Here is a 14,235-nt window from a genome sequence, read left to right as displayed (position 1 = left end):
TTGAGTAAAAATACAAGAAAATAAATTATACTATTAAATTATTGACGTTCAAGTCTTCATTTTATGGAAATTAATCAGTAACAACTGGTTTTAAATTTAGAAGATTAAAAAGAAACTTTTAATTGAAGTAAAAATAAGAAACGTAACCTTAAAGTGAAAGCTTCACCTTTCTTCACTGATACTTTTCTTCAGAGCTCGTCACAAATATTTCTTAATTACATTTTAAATATATTTAATATTTATTTCTAAGACACTATTAAATCCTAAAACCCTTTTATTAAACTTTATCTATAATAAAAAGAAACTGCTTAACTGTTTGTTCCTTTTTATTATCATTCTGATGATACACAAAGTTTTCGCGATGAAATTTCTTATAACAGTAAAATAAATTTTCTTAAATTTGATAGTCTTTGGTGGTGTCGCAATAAAAATTTTCACACTGGATTAGGAAAAATTAAAAGAAAAACAGAAATTTGTCTGCATATTTCGCAGTATAAAAATTAAATAAAGAAAATAATATAAAGTATAGGTAGTATTATCTGTTGAAAAATGTTTCAACATTCAATGAACTTAGTCTATTTCTTTCATTTGCTTGTTAATAAAAAATAAAGACAAAAAGAACATTATTTGAATAAAAATATTTAAAGCCGAAAAAAGCTCTTAGAGCTCAAAAACAAAGAATTAAACACTAAATGTGCTCTGAAAAAAAAAATATTCGCAATTTTCATTCCTCATCACCTTAAATAAATTTAAATTTTCAATCGTACCACATATTCACAAATGTTTTCACAATTAATTAAAACATTTGAATAGAAACAAATGTATCGCACCACAACGATTGAATTATTAATTATGAGCAAAAAGGATAACAAAATTACCTTAAGATTTATCTAAATATTCTAAACGAATCGCTGGAGAATGCACAAAAATTTACACAAATGAGAGACACTCACTTATTAAATTACTTGAGAGAATTCTAACATATATATATTAAATATATATATGTGTTGAGGTTTTATTAGTGGAAATGAGCTGCGATCTTCTTGAAGCATTCGTTCCTATTATTTATAAATATTGTACAAGCAATTGTACCATTTCCTTAACATTTTCCGTAAAATTATAACATCAGTAACAACATTTTTTTTGGGGATTCTGTACAAAATATAAATAAGCCACACACATCAAAAATTTTTTTTGAACAGCCAATTATCAAGGCTGTACAGCTTCATGAGTGATATACAATTACACTGAACCTGATCATTGTTCTTTCACAATTAAATTTTCATCAGGTTTTTTTTCATTTTTTGCATATATTATACAGAGTTTATCACCTCAAGTGCTTCTACTTAAAAAATGACAAGGACGGATTTCATTAGAAACCAGTATCATGTTAATTCTGTGTATTCAGTGAATCCATGATTCGGAGGTCCTAGCAAAAGTACTCCGACACTTTGATCTTTTGAGGCAGTAACAATATCTTTTTTTTTCTATAAGGAAAACGTATTTCTTTAAATTTGATGTATATAAATATTGGAAATCATAACCTTTTAGAAAAACTTTTTTACAAATCAAAACTTGTTAGAAAAAATTCTTTTAGAAAACAGATTTCAGTAGAAATCGCCTTTTTTTTAGACAAAAAGAATTAGAAAATATTTTTAAGAAAAAGTGACCACGTACCAAATTTTGTTCTTAAAACAATGTATTCCTAATGATCCCCAATTGTTTTAAATGAATTAGAATTTTGTTTCCAGTTTGAAATATTAAATTATGTACAAGTAAATTGAAAATAATAAAAATTTTAAAAATCAATAAAAGGATACATTCATCGTACGGAGAAACATCTACGTCCTGAATATCTCCTTTGTGCCGATAAACTTCTCCCAGATATTCATGATGATCTGGATATCTTCTGTATCGTCTCAAAATTCCCCCATCACAAACAGAGAAAAGCGTACTGCCGTTCGAAGTGTATCTCATTTTCCAAATTGGCGAATCTTTCTGTTCCTTGAGATGTTCTTGAATCCCGCTGTCGGGAACGTAAGCCGAAACAAGATCACCGCCACTCATGATTAAACCTTTAAAAAATAGTTTCTTTACTGAATGCGACTAAATTCTTAATTCAGGCTCCACAGTGCACCTAAAAAGTATTTTAGGGGAAATAGGGGACTGAAAATTAAAAAATAGGGGACTTTTAGGGGACCATAAAAATCGGTTAAATAAAGATAAAAATATAATTTCTTTGTACAGGGATGCCACAAAAATTTAACTTTATTTTTCCCTGATTTCCAAACACAACGTTGACTTTTTCCCTGATTCTGAAGAATATTCTAATTCACTCTCAAAATTATTAGATACTCAAAAAAATGTTTTATTAAATTAATTTACAAACTAGCTGTCGTACCGGTCTTCGACGGGTTTTAGTTTCTACCAATACATTTAACAATGTTTCTACCAATATGGAAAATCAGAAAATAGCCGGGAATTTAATTTGACCGGAAAATTAATAATTAGTTACCATTAGCTATTTCGGTAGTACCTATAATATTACTATTTGAATAGTCTCCACCCTTTAGCAAAAAATCAAAAATTATCAAAAATTCGAAAAACCGAATTTCTTAAAATTCAACATTTTTCTTTCTCTTTTATGGCATTTAGCTTCATTATTTTTTTGCTCTTCAAAAATGCTTTACTTATTTAATAGTCTCCACCCTTTGGTAAAAAATCCAAAATTATGGAAAATTAAGCAAAAATTCAAAAAACTGAATTTCTTAAAATTCAACATTTTTCTTTCTTTTTTATGGCATTTAGCATCATTATTTTTGTGCTCTTCAAAAATACTTTACTTAGTTAATAGTCTCCACTTTTTTGTAAAAAATTTAAAATTGTCAAAAATTAGCAAAAATTCAAAAAACTGAATTTCTTAAAATTCAACAATTTTCTTTCTCTTTTATGGCATTTAGCTTCATTATTTTTGTGCTCTTCAAAAATACTTTACTTATTTAATAGTCTCCACTTTTTTGTAAAAAATTTAAAATTGTCAAAAATTAGCAAAAATTCAAAAAACTGAATTTCTTAAAATTCAACAATTTTCTTTCTCTTTTATGGCATTTAGCTTCATTATTTTTGTGCTCTTCAAAAATACTTTACTTATTTAATAGTCTCCACTTTTTGGTAAAAAATCTAAAATTTTCAAAAATTAGCAAAAATTCAAAAAACTGAATTTCTTAAAATTCAACAATTTTCTTTCTCTTTTATGGCATTTAGCTTCATTATTTTTGTGCTCTTCAAAAATACTTTACTTATTTAATAGTCTCCACTTTTAGGTAAAAAAATTTAAATTGTCAAAAATTCTCAAAAATTCGAAAAACCGAATTTCCTAAAATTCAACATTTTTCCTTTTCCTTTATGGCATTTAGCTTCAATATTTTTGTGCTCTTGAAAAATACTTTACTTATTCAATAATCTCCACTTTTTGGTAAAGAATCTAAAATTGTCAAAAATTATCAAAAATTCGAAAACCGAATTTCTGAAAATTCAACATTTTTCTTTCTTTTTTATGGCATTTAGCTTTATTATTTTTGTGCTCTTCAAAAATACTTTACTTAGTTAATAGTCTCCACCCTTTGGTAAAATATATTTGTGTTTTATAATTATTAAAGATAACCAACTGACAAAATCATTATTTTATTATTATGAGAATATTGTCACTGTAATTTCTTCAAAATTATTTTTATCATTTTCATTCAATTAACATTTTTTAGAATTTTTAACCAAAATTATACTTTAAATCAATAACATCAATTATTATTCCATTAAACTTTTTCAAAAAAATTAATTCTACAGAATTGTTAGTTAAAGGTACGAAAAGCAATATTTTATACGAGAAATCAATTATTTAAATATACTAAAATAAATAATATTGAATGTTTCTTAAAATTTAATTTTTACGAAGAATTGTATTAACAACTTTTGAAAACATTTAATTTCTTTTAAGGAATTGAATTAAAATTTTAATGAAATTTATTATATTAAAGAATTTTATAACAATTTTTGAAAATAATTGAAAACTTTTTGAAAACAATTGAATTCATAAAAAGAATTTTATTCAAATTTTTGAAAATAATTGACTCCTTGAGAAAAATTTTAAAAAAAATTTTGACAATGATTTAATTCTTGAGAAGAATTTCCCTATCTATTTATAAAGAAAATTTAATTCTTGGCGAGAATTTTAAAAAAATTTTGAAAATAATTTAATTTCTGCAAAGTATTTTATTACTTTTCAAAAGAATTGAATTCTTGTGATGAATATTGATATTTGTCAAAATAATTGAATTATGGAAAAGAATTTTATTAAAATTTCTTAGAATAATTGATTTTATGGGAGTTATGAAAATATTTAAATTATTGCAACGAATTTTATTGTTTGATTGAATAATTAAATATTTTTTAAAATTGAATTCTTTCCTCGAGTTTTAATAAAATTTTTAATAATAATTGCATTTTTCGAGAAATTTATTTAAAATTGTATTAAAAATATTTGAAATTCTGCGATGAAAATAATTGAATTCGTAAATGAAATTTTATTATTTATGAAAATAATTGAATCTTTTCTTAGAATTGTATCAACAAGTTTTTTCTACAATTAAATTTGAACATTGAATTGCGAAAAACTTTTGAAAATAATTGAAATGTTGCAAAGAATTTTATTTAAATTTTTGAAAATAATTGAATTTTTGGCGAAAAAATTTGCTATTCATAAAAATAATTGAATTCTTGACGAGATATTCATTAAAGTTTATAAAAATAATTGAATTCGTGTATTTTATTACATTTTGTTTAAATAATTGAAATTTTGCCAAGAATTTAATTAAAATTTTTGACAATAATTGAATTCTTGAGAAGAATTTTGATATTTAGCAAAATAATTGAATTTTGGAAAAGAATTTAATTAAAGATCCTTAAAATGATTGATTTTATGGGGAGAATTTTGTTGGTTATCAAGATAATTGAATTCTTTTGCAGAATTACTTAAAAATTATTGAAAATAATTGATTTCCTGCGACGAAAATAATAGGGGAAATTTTCAAAATAGGGTACGTTTAGGGGTCATAATTAAAAAATGGGGACTTTTAGGAAATTGGGGACAGACTGTGAAGCCTGTTAATTTAATATATTTTTTAAAAAGATTAGATACGCTTGGTATAATTAAATCTATTAATATCTGTATCTTACTGTAAAATCCATCTTCTGCACTTCGACAAAATGGCTCAGGAGTTACGCAAACTGTATTAACAGAATGTCCAGTTTGGAAAGTATGTAAAACTCTGCCATCGGGTGATGAAACCTTACATGTGCCATCAGATCCTCCGGTTAGAATGGAATTCTGCCACGGCCAAGAAGAAGGCAAGAAGCAAATGTCTCTTATAACTGATCCGTGAAGCTGCAAAAAAAGTTTTTTAATTAATTAGTAATCTAATTTTATAAAGAGTATTTAACGTAAAAACAAAAAAAAATTGCATAATTTTTTTAATTCAAAAAATTGTTGATTCTATATCATAAGTTTTTAAATTAAAAAAGTTATGTAGATTTTTGTGTATAATTTTTAACTTTCGAAAACTTTTATGATATATTAAGAAATAACTCACGTCATACACAAAATCTAATGGCAGTGGCATTCGAAGATCGACTAGTGTAAGACCTTTTCCATTGACAGCAACGGAAATTGCTAAATTTGGTCCCGCGGGATCAGTAGCTAATCCGGTTCGATTTCCATTTCCGTTGAATGCACAATTATCATAGGCTAAAAGTTGCTCTCCTCTTTCAACATCGACAACGACTAATCTTCTTGCATTAGTTGCAGCCAGAACCTAGAATTGCAAATGAATTTCAATTTTTTGTGTTCCTTCATTTTTTTTGTCATTCAAATGTATTTATTAATGTTTGGTTCAATTAATTTTCAGAAAGTCATATTTTATTTTTTCGTAAAATAAAATACTTCAAAAATATTTTCTGAACGATTTTATTTTATGACCATTGAATTATTCACAAAAAATTACTATAAAAAGAATTGTTCGGAATGTTTATATTATTTTCTTGACATAATTATAAATATCGGTACGAAAATTTTATACTTCGAATTTACGAAACGTTTAAAAGGTTTATTTGCTTTTAAAAGTTTAAAATGTGAATTTAAAGAAAGTAATTCTTATTTCCATGAAATGAAAAATAATCCATCAAATAATTACTGCAATTTGGAGCAAAAATACCACTGTCTAGACGCAAATGAAATTTATTTGATAATAGTTAAGTAGACGATTATTTCAATCAATTATTTCAGTGTAGAATTGTTTTATCTTTGAATTAAGTATTGAAGTACAAATTTTTTTTCATCCTCTATTAAATTTTAGCATTGTACAAAAAGCTATTGTTTGTTTTTTGTTTTGTTAAATCAATTTAAAAAATCTGTTGTTTACAGCAAAAACAGCGAAAATTGAAGGTTCAAATACAAGGACAGAATTTCTATACGAAAAATATAATTCGATTTCCAGGCTTTTTTCATATTTTCCAAGTTGTATTTCAAAAAAACAGATTCTTAAATTTGATTTAACGAAAAAAGTAGGTCGTTTCCCAAAATTTAATGGAATGGAAAAAAAGTTGAAACTTTAATTTTAAAATAAAAATCAGCATTTTTCGTTTTTCTGAAAAAATTGATAAGTGTAAAAATAACCGAAAAAAGCAAACTTTCAGTTTTGAATGTAATTATTTTTGTTTTTAAAAAATATAATTAATAAGTTTGCATATCGTATGAAAGTTAATTAAAAAGAGTTAATATTAAACAAATAAGTATGTATTTTTAAATTACTTTTTTTTCTTTTAATTTTATTTTTAATTTTATTTTTTGTACTTTTACAATTATTATAAATCAATTGGACTATTTTGAAAAAATAAAAAAGCAATTTTTTATTCTATTTATGTGGAATAAATATAAAAATATAAATACAAAATAAATACAATAAATGCAAAAAATGCATTGTGCAAAATTAAATAAATTGATAACCTTTTTTATAAACAGAAAATTTGAACTACATTTGGTAATACTTTATTTTCGTCAAGCCATATATTATTATTCTTATCTTCAGCTTTGACAATTTTTAACATAAACTAAACGCTTACGTATAAAATGTTTATCAAAGCGGAAAGCTGACTTTTTTATTTAATTATTTTTGTCCTCCTTATTTACACAATTAACAGAATTTTTTTATTCAATTTTCATAATTGTCAATTGTGTTTAAATGACTATTTGAATTTTTTATTCAATTTTCATAATTGATATTAATGTTTAAATGAATTTCTTAATTTTTTTCTTTTAACCTAATTTTTAATAAAATTTGCATTATTTGCTATTAAATATTATTTTTAGAGTAAATTTTACTAGTTTTTTTTCTGAAATTCACTTCGTATATCGTGAAATTTATGTAATTTTAAAACAAGAGTATTGTAATAAAAATTTTTATTAGAAATTTAAAAAAAATTACGGACTACGGAAAATATAAAAAAAAAATATATATATAATTCAGAAAGAAAATTTTTATTTAATTTAAAGTTAAAAGAAAAAGAAATTCTTACTCGTTTAGATAACAATTTTAATTACAATAATAAATAGTAATAATTATTTTAATATACGAATTTAATTATTTTTGAGAGATTTTTTTTTTTTAATTAATTTAATTCTTTACTTTTTTACCAAAATTTGAATAGATTTTAGTATTCTAAAAAAAGAAACTTTAATAGAATTTTTATTATTATAGTTTATATATCAAAAGGAAAAATATATTTTCAATAAAATAAAATACCCACCCTCGAACCGTCTGAAGTAAATCTTACAGCATTGACATTTTGTGTTTGTGTCATTGCAGTTATCTGATAGCATGTAAGTAATTCCATGCGCAAAGCTGAATAGAGATTAACTTTGCCATCGTAGCCTCCCGAGCAAAATAAATACCGATCCTAAGGAAAAAAAAAAACAAATTAGAATAATGTCAATTTTCTCAGCACAAATAACAATTTTCTCAAAAAGATAAAATAAAAAGATTTTATTTTACATTAATTATTCATTTTTTAAATATTTAATCTCATGTCAATTTTTTCCTATTTATCTCTTTTTTATTTTCAAATATAGAAAATTTAATTAAAAAAAAATATAAGAAATAGTGACATAATACCCGTGGACTGAAAGCAACACCCCTGACTCTTCCTTGATGAAATTTTAAGAATTTCGGTGTGCCTTCTTGTTGCATTTTTGAGAAGAAACAGAAGATATTCACAATTAGTGTTGATATCCGATTTTTTTTCTCCCTCACTATGTCAATTAACTCCAACAATTTATTTGCATATCAATAACTTTCTGTGATTTTGACATCACACGATCATTATTATCGTGTTTCATTTCAAAGAAATTTTTAACTTCTCTAAATTCATTGTACACAGGAAAAGAAATATTTTCTTATATTTCACGAGATAATCATTGAGTTGGGAAACTGTTTTTTGTATTACTTACTAATTAACAAAATATTAAAAAATAAATAATAGATTTTCGACCTTCGAAATTGTGGAGAACCTCCATTTCCCCTTCCCTTCCACCACTCTTGACTGGAGTCTCTGAAGTTGTCTACAAGTTCACCGCAGTTCACAAACAAACATTCAAATTTTACGAATTCAAAAAAAAGAAAAAAATAAGAAAAGAATGGAAAATTGCATTTACTAATTAGTAAATTTAATTGTTTTAAGTTTACATGACTTTCTTTTGAATTTTAAAGAAATTTACTTCAAATTCAAGTTCCATTAATGTTCACTTTCAACCGCGTGGCGCTGAAAGTATTCAAAATCCAAAGCGAGTTTCCCGTCTAATTCATATTTATAGTCTTTGCAATTGTAATTTCTTGTCTCTTTCTAATTTTTTCTCTTTTTCACGGCGGACTGTAAGCGAACAAGGTGCGTGGTTTTTTAAAAGAGATAATTTCTTTCTATTTTACAAGTAAATGTTTAAAAAAATGAAAAACTTTTTATGCACAATTATTTAACGTCAGTTATTCTTTGGGAATATTTCTACATTTTATTTTAATGTTATGTTGTGAAGTGGATGTGTATCGATTTGGAATGGGAATTTTTCACGAGTGTTTCTATCACGTTTCATAAATATCTCTTTTCAAGTGTTATTAACTCGACTATAATTTATTTTTAAAATGTATTTTAATACTGTTTTGTGCTGAATTTTATAAAATTTCCTTTTCATAATTTTATCTCAGAGACAAAATTTGTTATTCTTGTAAACATACTTTCTAACCTATAAAAATTATGTTCATAACCTGTCAAATGGTTTTTGATAATTATCCCTATTTTTATTAAAAAGAACAGAATAGTAAAGACACAAAGTATAAATAAGAATATAAATTACAAAAGAGTGATTAAAATCAATTTCTTTAGATTCATTTTTGGAGTTTAATTTTTTTAGTCATTTTTTTCTTATTGTAGTTATTTTATAATATACCCCAGTTTTTTCGAGTAGAATCGAAGAATTAAAATTTGTCTAATTATATCTAATATATTCAGATTAAATTTTTTTTGGTAAATTTCAGATGTTCACGTCAAACGCGAAAATTGTTAAAAGCGGCGGCGCTGAGCCGGATGTTTGTGAAGCTAGTGTCTCGCAGGCTCTTTTGGAATTGGAAATGAATAGTGATTTGAAGTCTCAACTTCGTGAACTTCACATTACAAAAGCTAGAGAGATCGAAGCTAATAACAAGAAAGTAAGTATTTTATTTGTACATTTTTTTATATTAATAAAATAGTCGTTAATTTCATTAACAAAATGAAATTAAAAATCTTAATGTTTGTTTTTAACTCAATTGTGCAATAATTTTATTATCTAATTATAAATTTGGTTGGGGTGCAGTCTTTCTAAACATTTTTTTCCAATTTTCTTTCTTCTCGTAAAGGTAATTTTCTAAAAATTTCTTTTTCCAATAAAGGTAATTTTCAAATTTATTTTCTTCGAACAATATTCAATTTTTGCAATGACGATCAATATGATTAAAAAATAAAATTTATGAAAATTTTTAATTCTTTAAAAAAATTATTTGAGATTTCGTTAAAAAATTGTAAAAAAAATAAAAATTATGTAAATTTAAAAAAAAAGTTTTTAAGAAAACAAAATTCTTTTTCAAATTTAATTTCTTTTCTAACCATGTACTTATAAAATTCTTCTCTTTCTAGTCGATCATCATTTACGTTCCAATGCCAAAACTCCAGGCGTTCCACAAAATTCAAACGAGATTGGTACGTGAATTGGAAAAGAAGTTTTCTGGAAAACATGTTATGTTCGTTGGAGATAGGAAAATTTTACCTAAACCAACAAGAAAAACGAGGACAAAGAACAAGCAAAAGAGACCAAGGAGGTAATCTTTTTAAATTTATATTACACTCTTTAAATTGGATTTTTTTTTGCCATTTTAAAAAAAAAAATTTCAACGAACAAATTGAAAATGTTAATTTTTCAATCAGATATTTAACAAAAACACCATTTTCAGTGATTTGACTAATTTCATTATATCTTTCGAAGAAATTAAAGTTTATAGGCTCATTTTAATCGTATTTTTTTTATAGAATTGAAGGTTTTTTTCGTTAAATATCTGATTGAAAAAATAACATTTATTGGCGTTAGGCTGTTATTTTTTCGGAATTTTATCTGTTTATTGAAAATAAAAAGGAACAAATTTTGGTTATTATATTTTTTAAGTTAAAAGTTATCTTTTTGATGGAAAAAATTAATATGAAGATTCTTTATGGATCATTTTTTCATGCAAGTTGTATTTCGTTTATATTTAAAATTCTTACAAACATTTAAAATTTTTAAATAATTGCTTAGAATTTTTAATAAAAAAATAAAATAAAAAGATATTAAATATAAATAATTATCTTACCAGAAATTAATGCGTCAAATAAACGAAGACAAAAAATACTAAAATAAATGACAAAAATGGAAAAAATCTAAAAAAAAGAGTTAAATATTTGAAGTTAGGATTACATTAAATTAATAGTTAGCAAGAAAATAAATAGATAATGAAATTAATAAAATAGAATTTTCAATATGAATTTTATAGAAACTAAATAAAAGAAAGGAATAAATAAATAATAATAAACATAACGAAAAATAAAATTGAAATTAGTAAAAATTGAAAAATAATAATAAAGAATCAATAAATAATTAATAAAAATAAAAAATTAAGAACAATTAAATGTAAATTAATGTTTTAAAAGTTGCGAATTTTCAAATGAACGAAATTTATTTATTGCGTTTTAAGCACCTCAGCCGTTGAAGACGATAAATTTTTATTTTTTCTTCAAATTCAATTTTTATTAGAATTTTGTGTCACTATCAAAAAAATTAATTATAGAGTTTCTAAATGTAAACATTAAATTTAAGTCTCTAATTTTTAATACAATCAGGAATTTATGGGAATAATTGTCAGTAAAAAATATTTCGTTTATTTAAACGTTTAAAACTTGTTCATAATTTTTTTTTCAAATTCGACGCAATATTCTTTTAATAAATTTTGAATTTAAAAAGGAAATAAATAAATTTCAATAATTTCTATTTTCAGAACTTAAGAATAATAACTTGTTCCATATTTCAAAGATTCTAAATTCCAATTAATCGAAATTTTAAATTTATTCCCAATTTTTATTCATAAAAAATTTGTAAGTTCTATCAATAAATTAAAAAATTTTAATCTTTTCTTTTTAATCTTTAATTATGAAGGAAAAAATAATATGAATCTAAACTTCATTAAATACAAATTACTTATTTTTGAATATAAAATTTTATGTATTTTTTTGTCGTTTTCTTGTCACTCACTTTTTTGAAAATAATTCACGTTTTAAAGAAAAAAAAATACTGTGATTCCTCAAATTACAAAAATTCTTCATGAAGGAACAAAAAAATTTTTTAACTGATTTAGTAATTATTTTATACTATAATGTTTTAAAATTTCATTGCAGCCGTACTCTCACTGCAGTGTATGACGCTCTTCTCGAGGATTTGGTCTTCCCCGTTGAAATTGTAGGAAAACGTATCCGAGTCAAGCTTGATGGTTCGCAGCTTATTAAAGTTCATCTTGATAAGAATGAACAAACCAATATTGAGCACAAGGTAGGTTGAAATTTTCATTTAAAAAACAAAAATCTCGCGTGTAATTAAAATCATAAACTCTTGTAACTCAAAATTTTTGTTTAAAAAAAGCTTTTTAAAATTAAAAAAAAATTTAAACTGTTTATTAAAAACGTTGAGGATTTTATTACTATAAACATTGCTTCTTAGAAAAAAAACCTTTGATTTACCTTTAAATAATAGTTTTTGCTATAATTGCCTTATTTTTTATATAATTTTTAAAAATTTTATTTTAAATTACTTTGAATCATGTTTAAAATAATTGACCCTAACAAATGATTATTGTTTTTAATAGTATTTTTTCTTATTTATATAATGATGATTGTAAAGAATCGATAGTATTTGAAGCATAATTTTAACTTCAACCTTATAATTTATGTTTTTAATTTTAGTATTTTCTACTTTTTAACAATTTCACATGAAACGATCAAGTAAAAATATTTTAGTCTGAATAATTTTTTAAATTATTTTTTTATTTTTGAATAATAGTTTTTGCTACAATCGCCTTATTTTTCATATAATTTTTTTAAATTTCATTTTTCAAATTACTTTACTTTCAAGCATAATTTTAAGTTCGACCTTATGGGTTTATGTTTTAATTTCAGTATTTTCTACTTTTAAAATTTTAACAATTCCACATGAAACGATCAAGAGTAAAAATTTTAGTTTTCTGGTCTTGACAGATTTTAATTTTTTGTGTACTTTTTAATAAAAAATAAACATTATTTAATTCAATTTTTAACCAAAAAAATACCTCTCGATTTAATTTTTTTAAATCATTTTCTTTGAAAAGTTGAGAGTTTTTCCAATAAATTATGCAAAGTTTGAAAATGGGACAATAATATGGTTTCAAGAAAATAAAAGAAGTGTTTAAAAAGTTGGTTTTTATCATTTAAATGTATATTGTCCTACTTTTATTTTCAGATATTTTATTGGAAAAATATCAGCTTAATAATAGAAATGATAAAAAAAATGAAGTATAAAATATATAAATTGAAAGCCTTTAGTTTTTAACGAAGTTATATCTACTTGAATATTACTGTAAAAAGGAGAAAAATTTTAACTCCAAAACGTAATTCTAAATCACACCTTTTTGGAGTTAAAGCGAAAGGAGTAAAATTTATAATTCAAATTTTACTCTTTTTTCTAAAACTTTTTTATAAATTATAAATTTTTTTAACTGTGCGTAAAATTTATAAACTTTTGTCTTTATTTTTAACATTATGTTAGTTAACACTCTAAATTTTTCTCTTCAGGTTGACACTTTCGCATCTGTCTACAAAAAATTAACTGGCCGTGATGTTGCATTCGAATTCCCTGAATCGTATGTATAAAACATGTTTCAGTAAAAATAAAAAAAAATTGTTTATACATACTTAAAGATTCAATTTATTATACACCTTCCACCTATTTTTAATGTTTGCTTAAAAAAAAAATAATTTCGTCCATCACAAACGTTGCAAACTTCACTTTCATTTGAATTTACGATTTTTGAGTTACCTCATAAGGTAGCTTTCCATTGGAGAAAAATTTCAATTCATTTTAATATTTTACACAAAGAATTTTGCACGAGAAAAGAAAAAATTCTAATTTAAAAAATATGTCAGTTTCATCAACTTATTTTTAATCTCTCTTTCAATTTTAATTTCAAAAATTTGTTTAACAATGTCTTTCAAAAAAAAAAAAAAATGTTTTAATACCTCGAGATTTTTTATTTATTCTATACGGTTTTTTAAATTACTTCTTTACCTAGGCTATTAGCGAACATTATGTTTTTATAAAGCAGATTTACATTTTTAGTTATATTTTTCAAAAATTTTCAATTTTATTTATAAAATGTAAATCTGGTTAACATTTTGGAAAAATATTACTTTTTGTAGTGTTTTTATTTGAAATCCAACATTGTTTTTAAATACTATAAAAACGCTTTAGGATTCATTTTTAAATTTTTTGTTAAACAATTTTTTTTAATTTTTTATTTTTAAAATACATGAGAACTATTTTATTTT

General features: G+C 23.4%; 2 protein-coding genes across 2 annotated transcripts; one reads left to right on the top strand and one right to left on the bottom strand.

Moving 5' to 3' along the window:
• Positions 1 to 545: 545 nt before the first annotated feature.
• On the bottom strand, positions 546 to 8,664 carry LOC122510494. Its single transcript, XM_043625177.1, has 6 exons — positions 8,223 to 8,664; positions 7,858 to 8,007; positions 5,646 to 5,867; positions 5,233 to 5,440; positions 1,821 to 2,075; positions 546 to 1,477 (listed from the first exon to the last, which is right to left on the bottom strand). The coding sequence occupies exons 1-6, from the start codon at positions 8,295 to 8,297 to the stop codon at positions 1,386 to 1,388; spliced, it is 1,002 nt and encodes a 333-aa protein (XP_043481112.1). The 5' UTR covers positions 8,298 to 8,664; the 3' UTR covers positions 546 to 1,385.
• A 211-nt stretch (positions 8,665 to 8,875) lies between these two features.
• On the top strand, positions 8,876 to 13,601 carry LOC122510495 (40S ribosomal protein S7). The gene is made up of 5 exons (XM_043625178.1): positions 8,876 to 8,991; positions 9,636 to 9,806; positions 10,273 to 10,454; positions 12,058 to 12,208; positions 13,483 to 13,601. The coding sequence occupies exons 2-5, from the start codon at positions 9,636 to 9,638 to the stop codon at positions 13,558 to 13,560; spliced, it is 582 nt and encodes a 193-aa protein (XP_043481113.1). The 5' UTR covers positions 8,876 to 8,991; the 3' UTR covers positions 13,561 to 13,601.
• The last annotated feature ends 634 nt before the right edge of the window (positions 13,602 to 14,235 follow it).

The sequence above is a fragment of the Leptopilina heterotoma genome, unplaced genomic scaffold, assembly GCF_015476425.1.
Source record: "Leptopilina heterotoma isolate Lh14 unplaced genomic scaffold, ASM1547642v1 Lhet_7, whole genome shotgun sequence".
Classification (NCBI taxonomy): Eukaryota; Metazoa; Arthropoda; class Insecta; order Hymenoptera; family Figitidae; genus Leptopilina; species Leptopilina heterotoma.
The sequence above is the reverse complement of the archived record's forward strand: the minus strand, read 5'-3'. Positions and strand labels throughout refer to the sequence as shown.